Source organism: Archocentrus centrarchus, chromosome 24 (genome assembly GCF_007364275.1).
Source record: "Archocentrus centrarchus isolate MPI-CPG fArcCen1 chromosome 24, fArcCen1, whole genome shotgun sequence".
Taxonomy (NCBI): Eukaryota; Metazoa; Chordata; class Actinopteri; order Cichliformes; family Cichlidae; genus Archocentrus; species Archocentrus centrarchus.
Window position 1 is genome coordinate 8,765,887 of NC_044369.1, and position 10,042 is coordinate 8,775,928.

Genomic DNA, 10,042 nt, shown 5'->3' on the forward strand with positions numbered 1-10,042 from the left:
AGAAACAAAGAATTTCATATAGTCACATATTGCAATAAATGAGCAACAATTTTAATTAAAATGTATATTTGACTTACGCTGATTCCAATTTTGTGTACTGATGCGTCCGTAGAAGGTATCAGCAACAATGAATGCTTTTTCCCGAGTGTAACAGTCTCTGATACTCGTTAAATATGTTGTGTTGTCGCCATTTCTTTGTGAATGTTCTTTAATGAAAAAATTACAATTGTTTTTAACCTTGTAATAAACATTCAAAATTTTTGATCTTCATGCTCCAAACGTATGGTTTATTTAAAGAAAAATAAATTGTGATATACTAGCACTAGCCAAGATAATAAGGTTCATATAAAGCTTTAATACCTGGGAATGCACACTCATGTACAGCACAAATCTGCAAAAGTATCACCAACAAAACCCAAATAATCCAGCTGTGTCGTGTCATGTTGTTTGGATGGCATGCAGTCCGAGTCAGGATGCGTGATTCATTTAGTGCTGCAGTTGACAAATAGCAAGTGTTGTTTGTGGAATGATCAGCAGAGCACCTGGAGACGAACTGAACCTTTGGTGATATGCATGTGCCGTCAACCTTTCTATAGATACCCACTGCAAAAATTTTGCCTTGCAAATTCACACTTTTTGAATATGTCATCAGAAATGAATGTGCTACTCTTCCATGCAAAGCAGGAATAGGGACTGTGATATGTTTGGGTGAGCATCCAGGGCTGAGCTGAATAGTGGTTGTCATGATGTTGTACAGACAGTATCATTTTCTGTTAAATTAAGATGTGTCAGATGTGAAAACCAAATGACATACAGTACCAGTCAAAGCTTAGACAAACTTTAGACTGGTACTGTACATGTCAGGATGATTAGGTTCATAAAAATCTAACTGATCATTTCTCAGCCAAATATCATAAAGGTTTTGTAATGTAATGTAAGTGTGAAATATTTGAGAGAATAAACACTTAAATAGTTTGGTGCTGGAAAGGAGGGTCCCTCCGTTAGTTGGACTTCGGTCGTTTTTGTCCTGGTCGTGGAACGCTGGACCAGCTGTTCATTCTCTCAAGGATATTTGAGTGTGCGTGGGAGTTTGCCCATTCAGTCTACATGTGTTTTGTAGACTTGGAGAAGGTATTTGACTGTGTCCCCGGGGTATCCTGTGGGAGGTGCTGTGGGAGTATGGGGTGTTTGACCTGTTGCTGAGGGCCAGTCAGTCCCTGTACATCCACAGTGTGAGCTTGGTCCGCATTGCTGGCAATAAGTCGGACTCGTTTCCTGTGGGTGTTGGACTTCATTAGGGCTGATCTTTGTCACCGATTCTGTTCATAATTTTATGGACAAAATTTCTAGCCAAGTGGCAGAAGACTTACACCTTGGTGGCCTCAGAAGCTCGTCTCTGCTCTTTGGGGATGATGCGATCCTGCTGGCTTCAGGTGGCGGCCTCCAGCTCGTGGTGGAACAGTTCGCAGCCAAGTGTGAAGTGGTCGGCATGAGAATTAGCCCCTCTAAGTCTGAGGCCATGATCCTCAGCTGGAAAAGGGTGGAGTGCCCATTCCGGCTCAGGGACAAGTTGCTGCCCCAGGTGGAGGAGTTTAAGTATCTCGGGGTCTTGTTCACAAGTGATGGCAGAAGGGAGTGGGAGATTGACAGATGGATTGGAGCTGCATCTGCAACGATGCGAACGATGTGGTCAGTCGATCTACATCCCTACCCTCACCTATGGTCATGAGCTTTGGGTACTGAGCGAAAGAATGAGATTGCGAATACAAGAGGCAGATATGAGCTTCCCCTGAAGGGTGGCTGCATCTCCCTTAGAGACATGGTGAGGGGCTCAAAGTAGAGCTACTGCTCCTCCACATCGAAAGGAGCCAGTTGAGGTGGTTCGGGATTCTGATTAGGATGTCTCCGGGGCGCCTCTAGGATGAGATGTTCCGGGCATGTCCTACTCAGAGGAGGCCACGGGGCAGACCAAAGACATGCTGGAGAGATTCTATCTCTTGGCTGGCCTGAGAACGGATGAGCTGGTCGAGGCGGCTGGGGAGAGGAAGGTCTGGGCTTCTTTGCTTAGGCTGCAGCCCCTGTGACCCAGCCCCAGATAAGCAGAAGAAAATGGATGGATAGATGGAGTTTGCTGTCTGCTTTTAGAAAAAAATGTTGCTGTAGTGGAAGAGTTAAAGAGAATACTGTTACCAAGAACATCAAATATATCCATGTTACTGAAGTTCAAGCATGTTGCAGTCAAGTTTGCCAAAAAAAAAAAAAGTAAAATTACAGTGAGCAAAATCACAAGTTTTGTAAAGGCCTGACTATGACATTTAAAAAAAAAAACAGAGTATGAGCTCTCAGTATCAGTCTGTATTATATTTTTGGAAACAGTTCAGCGTCACACACAACTGCCTACGTTTTCAAAGGTGTGACAACGAAATCAGCATTACTGAAAATAACAGTGGAGAAATGAAAGTTTTTATCTGTTTTGATGAGTAAAACAACGTTACTGATACTATGTTTTCTTGGAAAAACATTGTGGGAATTTTGCTGGCTTTCCAAAATAGGCCAGTCTTCCAGTCTTTCCATCTGAGGCTAGCACATTTCCACTGTTTACTACTACAGAAGAGCCTGTAGGTACTGCTGGCTGATAGGATCTTGCTCTGGAAGTATTTATAGTACTAACTGTAGGATTGGGAAGTGTAGGCCGGAAATTTATTTTATTTGTTCTTTTTTCTTTTCTTTTTTTTTTTTTTTTTGCTTTTCATTCCACACTGCCTTGCATATGATCATTTACATTTTTTATTTCATATTTTCCCTTTGGTAGCAATATTTGCATGCAGTTGCAGTTAAGTGGAGTTGTTGAGCTGGACCTGGTTTCTATTTTCTTTCACTTACAAGTTGCTTGTGCTGTCTATAATCTTTAGATTTATGAATCTCTGTCTCAGTTGTAGATGATGATGCATACCCCACGTTATCTTTGCACTGTCTGCAGCCAGGTTAGCATAGCTTGGCATTAAGAGTTCAGGGAGTCACTGTTTTCAGTCAAGAAACAGTGTGGTGCGCAAATTCTTGTGAATCAACCTTGTGTCACATAAGCAAATATTAGGCAAAGTATGTACCTGTTTGAGCACATAAACTCTTGTAAGCACACTGGTCACTTCCTGTCTAGCACAAAACAGCACACATGTACTCAGTGTTTAGCCAAATGCTCCAAACACAGAGGAGCATTTATCATCAGCTACAAACCTATGCTTTTTCCTGTATGGATAGATGGACACCGAACTGATGCTGCAAAGAGCAAACATAAGCTAGAAGACCCTTGCAGTCACATGCAACACTCACATGGACAGATACAAAGAACAAGGATGTATAATTGTTGTTATTACACCATTTTCTAATCTGATTGAAAGACATAGTATTCCATACATGCACAGTAGAATCTGGATGGGCAACTATAGGAAGATGTGTTCTTCTTATTATGATGGTCCATAATTGTGTATTTCTTTAAAGTTGTACAGATGAGGTTAGCTATCTGTGATGTCCTTCACTGCAGTCTTAACTTTAGTCACCATGTGCTTTCGGAACCAGAAGTGACCCTAATTGGACAAGAGGGCTGAGTTTATAAACTGTATGTGCCATTACACATACGTAAAGTTGTTTGAAGCCTCACATCAAGTACTTTCAACATCACTGTCTTAGCTTTTTTAAAACCAGAACTCTCACATGTGGGGCAGATCTGGATGTGAAGCTGAGGGACACTACACACTCATTGGCTATAACAATTTCTCAGTCAAAAACCAGTAGCAAATCAACATCTCTGGTTTAACCTTTCTGACCATAATAGAGACCCTAATTTGTAAAATGAACATCATGTTTTAATCAATAAGATTTGAAACTAGTGATTGAGCTCGTAGACTCATCAGCAAAAATCCAGAGGCCATTTTCCCAAAGGTGGTTTTGAACCCACAGGACTCACCCCTTTCTGGCTGTCGAAAAGGATGGATTTTCAAGTCACCTCACACTGACTTTACCTGAAAGCAAAATCCATCATTTATATGGTCTGTGGTTGAGTTCTATGGGTGCATCACACTGGCACACATACCTGTTAATTATTGCTGAGTAACATATGAATAAAATGCTAGGGTTTCATTCACCAAAACTGTAATTTAGTCACACCCTAGTGGACTGTGGCTTTCTTAGAATGCAGAAAGTCTAACACTCACCTTACAGTCATTAGGCGGCAAAATATGTCTCCAGATAAAATGCTGATGTTACTCCATATAAACACCAGCAAATGTTCTTCCACATGTCTAAAAGTCTGGACAAATAAACTAAAAATATATGGCTTGCAAGACTATCGACATTAGGTTGGCACTTACTGGCCACTCTTTAGGTAAGCATGTTCAATGGTACATTAAAGCAAATATCTAATTAGTCAATCACGTGGGAGCAATCCAGTGCATGTAAATATGGTCAAGGTGACCTGATGAAGTTCAAACTGAGCATCAGAAAGGTGATTTAAGTGACTTTGAATGTGACATGGTTGTTGTTGTTGGACAAACTTGTCTGAATGTTTCAGAAACTGCTGATCTACTGGGATTTTCCCACACGACCATCTCTAGAGTTTACAGAGAATGATCTTTAAAAGACGAAAAAAAGGCAAAAGGCAACAATAACTCAAATAACCACTCGTTACAATCAAGGTATGCAGAAGAGTGTCTCTGAATCCACAGCACATCAAACCTTGAGGCAGAAAACCACGCTGGGTGTGCTGCTGCTGCTGCTGGTGTAATAGAGTGGGAGATATTTTCTTGGCACACTTTGGGTGCCTTAGCAGCAGCTGAGGTGAGTAATCATTGACAGTAACAATCATCCAATCACCATCCAATAAAGCACCTTTGGGATGTGGTGGATCAAAAGACTCATTGATGTGTAGTCAAAAAATCTGCAGCAACTGTGTGATGCTATCATGTCGATATGGATCAAAATCTCTGAGGAATGTTGTTGAATCTATGCCATGAATAATTAAGGCAGTTCTGAATGGAAAGGGAAGTCCAGTCTGGTATTGGCAAGGTGTACCTATAATGAACTTACTTGCGAGTGTATATTATTTTTGTTATAGGAGTGATCCATCCAGCCATCCATCCATCTTCTTCCGCTTACCCAATTCAGGCTCGTGGGTTTGAGTCAGTCAACCGATCCTTTAATATCAGTTTGTGTCTCAGCTTGTCCTCGAGGGGGCAGTATTGGCTATTTAACTCAAAGTAAACGAAGGAGTACCTAGCGGAAGAAGTTACAGCAGTCACCCTGCTGCAGCCAGAGCAATAATAAGCCACAGTGACACGAGTGAGTAGTAAAAATGCACTATAGGAGATTAAATGGGGAGGTTTCGTTTGTGTCTGGATTAGTGCGCTTCTCTAATTACTGCGTGTAACGCGCTGGCTCCTAGAAACCAACTGCTCTGTTTAGGACATTTAAGGACGACCAATCCGAAGCGCACTCGTATTAAGGGCAACCCTTTTTCTGTGAATTGCAAAACAGTGTCTCAGCTCCAGTCTCCCATTTAAAAATCGCTTAAATTATACGTGTTATTTTCACACTCATTGAAACACTGTGCATGCACCCCAAGGCTTTTCACGAATACGCTGTTTTCTAAACAGCTCGGCGTCATTTCAGACTCCGCCGTCGGGCTGCAGTTACAGTGCTGCCATCTCCTTCCAGATTGGCATTGTGTCTGTGTAAAACACACAAAGACGGGCGATGAAACAAAACGGGTGTATCCCGAATGATAGCTTGGACCCTAAAAATCTGGAAAACGTCTTTACTCGTAGCGTGTCTGGTTTGTGGAGTGACAAGCAAGAAAAGCAACCTTTGATTTGACTGTTTTCTAATGGAGGCTGGCCTGATTCTGAAAACTGGAGAATCAACCGGTTTTTTTCCACTTGGGAAACAGTTACTGATGCTGAACTGATGTTGAGCTTTGTGATATTGGCTCTTAACCTTTAAATGCGCCATCACATATTCACATCTTGATTTCTTTGTGATTTAGGATATGTCTGCAGGTTGTGTGAGATGGATGCTAAGCCATGCAGTGAGAACAGTGTCTGGTGGGAGTCCTGTCTATAGACCACCAGCATTAAGATTTACAGTATGCAGCGAAAGATATAACATCATTACTGCCGCCTGGAGATGGTCTGCTTTCTCCACTAAAGAACACAATACAGAACAAACTCCAGGCGCACCAAAGAAGAAGCAAGATTCCCGAGGTAATCCCTCGATCACCAGCGTCGGCCGTAAGATCCCTCAGCGTCAGATACAAGTGATAAGTGCAACTGGTGAGAACCTGGGCCTCATGCACCGTGCAGATGTGATCAGAATCATGGATGAGGAGGGTCTCAAATTGGTGCTACTCAGTGAAAACAAAGACCCACCGGTCTACCAGCTGATGAGTGGCAAACAGATCCACGAGGAGCAGCTGAAAATGCGGGAGAAGAAGAAAGAGAAAGGAGGTATGCGTTCACTGATTTGTTGTATGTGAAGGACAGAGGAGAGGGGAGGCAAGGTGGAGGAGAACAAATACTATTTTTAAATGAAGCATTACGCAGCAAAATAGGTTGTCATTAGCAAATCTCAGGATCATCAAAATTTGCATATGTAAAACACAATGTAAGCTATAAAATTAAATTTGGCTGATTTGTATTTTCTCCTCCAGCTCCTGTGCAGGTGAAGGAGCTCAGCTTTTCGTCTGGAATCGCATCTCACGACCTCGCCACCAAGCTGAAACAGGTGGAGAACTGGTTGGAGAAGAAACACCACGTGAGGATCACTGTGCGGGCAGGACACGGCGAACCTGCAGTTAACCTGGTGAGGAAGACATTTGAGATCAATTTGAGTAAATGATTAGATTAATCTTTTGTTCACTAAGTACTTAATTAAAATCTCTGTTAATCCATTTAAGACTGTTTATAATAAGAATATAAAGGCAAACAGTGACCATTTATAACTGAAATAAAATCAAGTAAAATCCCCCACATTCATACTCCAATAAGAATTGCTTTGGCATTCTGTACTTTCATACATTTCATTCTTGCCAGTCTCTGTCTCATTGTTGGCTTTTACCTTAATAGCTAACAAGGTGAAGGGCTATTATACAAATCTTCCTTAAAATCTTTCCATGCAGAAAAGTCTATTTTCTTTCCACAGGATGCCACTCTGGAGCAAATCGTGGAAAAAATGGAAGTAATGGTGGGATTTGTCTCTAAGCCAAAAGCAATACGTGATGGTCAAGCAGCCATGTGCATCCTCCGACCGCCTTCAGCAAAGGAACTGTCACAAAAAGGAGAGAACAAGGCTGCAGTGCCACAGCCTGCCAGCTCCACTTTAAAGGCCACTCAGAGTGAAACGTCCCCTGTTGGCAGCACGGACACAACAGAAGGGTCCGTACAGCATTGATGTGACAGAAATAAAACTTTTTCACAAAAGCAAGTTGGAGTCTGTGCCTACATGCCACAGCTTGGTTGCTCAGTCAGACTCTGTTGTTTAAAAGTATATAACCCAGAGCATGGATGGACAACTGAATGAGGCCCAGGGGCCGCCAGACCACAGATCCAAGGGGTCATTGTGCCTGAGGTCGAGGGGCATTTCAAAGAGACGCCAAACAGCTACAGACAACCAAACAATTAAGACAAAATGACATAAGAGTCACAAAATGACTGGATAGAAATCTACAAACAACAAAATAACAGTGAAGAAACATACCCAGATAACAAACACATAAAATATGTACAAATACAAAAAAATATTTTATGGAGACAGCCACCAAAAGAAAAAATGACTTCAAATACATGTAAAATAACCACAAAGATTATATAAAATGACAATGACATAAAAAAATATCACACTCACATTCACACCTATGGGCAATTTAGAATAGCCAATTAACCTAACCCCAGTAAGTGCATGTCTTTGGAATGTGGGAGGAAACCGGAGTACCCGGAGGAAACCCACGCAAGCACGGGGAGAACATGCAAACTCCACACAGAGAGAGGGAGAGGCCTGGGCCAAGGTGGATTCGAACCCATGTGAGTGTGAAAGGTTGTTCGTCTTTCTGTGTTGGCCCTGTGACAGGCTGGCGACCTGTTCTGGGTGTACCCTGCCTCTCGCCCTATGACAGCTGGGATAGGCTCCAGCCCCCCCGCGACCCTGAACAGGATAAGCGGAAGCGAATGGATGGATGGATGGATGGATAAAAAAATATCCAAAAGAGACACAAAGTGACTCCAAACACATGCAAAATCGCTTCAAACACAAGATGACAGACACAATTTTGTGGTTAAAAGATCCCAAACAACTGCAAAGAGAAACGGACTTTAAATGGGCATAAAAACTCCAGAGATACAAAATGAAACTATTGAAAGACCCAAAACAACAAGAAGCGGTTGCAAAATAACAAAATTAAGCAACACTTATGAACTACAGAGACAAAAACAATGAAAAGTGCAAAATGCAGGTAGATGAAGCAGAAATGCAACGCAGCCAGAAAGAGACATGTCACGGGCCACCTATAAATAAAGTGTTTGAGTTTCTTACCATTTTATTGTCTTGCTTCCATGAAACAGTGATGGGCCTGTTGTCTCATAATCCACCCATTTGATGAAAAGTGTGGTGTGCAGTGAAGAAGCATAGGGGAGGAGAAACTGTCTTGTGAGAGACTGAAAACTGCACGTCTCTTTGGTACTGCCTACACTGGGAACAACTTTTAAACACCTCTCCCACATCTTGAATTGGAGCTAAACAACACCGACACCGATGGCTTGATCTGTGCAGGTCACAGAAAAATATCCTAAAGGATAACTCAATTATTCAATTGTAATCATTGAAATTGATTTTTTTTTTCTTCTAGCCCCAAACCCAAACACCTTGAGTTGATATTGTGAGGTGGGGTACCAGGCAGTGAAGAGCATTACGGCATGCTGTGTACAGTACATCTAGAGACCTACAGGTTTTAAGATCGGCCTAAACCTCTGGCAGCCAAATTCCCCAAAAAAGACGTTTTATGGTGACTGATACAGAATTATTAGTCATGAAGTTAAAAAAAAAAAATCACTACTGACAGCTGCAGTAGTTCGAGTCCCCATCAACTCAGGTATGCATCAGTTTTTGCTGCTTATACAGATTCCAGATTACATTAATAATTAAAGTGAGTCCCTGGATCGAGACGGATAGATCTGGATCTGGATTAACTTATATTTTCTTGAGCTCAAGATGTCATGAATGTTTTATTTTTTACATTTGATACATATTACTGAATCAAATTTCTGGATCCATCTTTGCATCAGTTTCAAATATTTATGATTTTTTTAAGTTTGAGGTAACATCAGCAAATCAAATGACTTTTTGAGTAATCCAGATAATCAGACAAACAGAGAAATCAAACCAATCACATGACCCCCCCTTGGTGGAGGTAATTATTTCTAAAGACTGTTTTTTTTCATTTGGTCGCACAAAAAGTGATATTATAATGAATAATTCAATGCAAAACTACCCCATCATAATTCAACACTTGTATGGCATGTATTATTATGACAGTTAAATTACATTCTGTCATGTAAGAGTAGAGGGTTTAAAGGTACTTTTTGTAAATTTCTGGGCTTAAAAGTAGTTTTAATTTTAAAAAAAATTACAAAAACCATCAACACAACATGAAGAACTGACTTAATGTCAAAATTTTGAACTGATATCAACTGAAGTCGAACAAGGGTCGGGTTGCACTTTCGTGTAATACCACTTTTTGCCACAGGATGGTGCAACAAGTCAGTGTTACCTTTATTTAACCATGGCCCAGGGTATTTTTCCCTTATCTGGATTTACTACCTGTTGGACGACAATGGCACACCCATAAATTGATGATTCTGTGAAATGTAAAATAGATAAATGGCATAATAGGTGTGAATTTATTTGATTCTTTTTTCTTTCCACATGTAAACAGTTTAAATCTGCCTAATGATGAAGATGATGGAAAGTTTTCATGTCTGCACAAAGGAAGTAAAGATTT

At 41.1% G+C, this 10,042-nt stretch overlaps 1 protein-coding gene across 1 annotated transcript; it reads left to right on the plus strand.

The window, feature by feature from the left end:
* The first annotated feature begins 5,233 nt into the window (after window positions 1–5,233).
* On the plus strand, window positions 5,234–7,849 carry mtif3 (mitochondrial translational initiation factor 3). The gene is made up of 4 exons (XM_030721730.1): window positions 5,234–5,334; window positions 6,038–6,497; window positions 6,701–6,852; window positions 7,192–7,849. Exons 2-4 carry the CDS (start codon window positions 6,041–6,043, stop codon window positions 7,438–7,440), a joined length of 858 nt encoding a protein of 285 aa, XP_030577590.1. The 5' UTR covers window positions 5,234–5,334; window positions 6,038–6,040; the 3' UTR covers window positions 7,441–7,849.
* The last annotated feature ends 2,193 nt before the right edge of the window (window positions 7,850–10,042 follow it).

Bases quoted from the DNA above. Each gene is read 5' to 3' on its own strand.
- mtif3 (XM_030721730.1), top strand. From the start codon at position 6,041: ATGTCTGCAGGTTGTGTGAGATGGATGCTAAGCCATGCAGTGAGAACA. The intron at 6,498-6,700 runs GTATGCGTTCAC...TTTCTCCTCCAG, and splicing joins GAAGAAGAAAGAGAAAGGAG to CTCCTGTGCAGGTGAAGGAG. The intron at 6,853-7,191 runs GTGAGGAAGACA...TTCTTTCCACAG, and splicing joins GCGAACCTGCAGTTAACCTG to GATGCCACTCTGGAGCAAAT.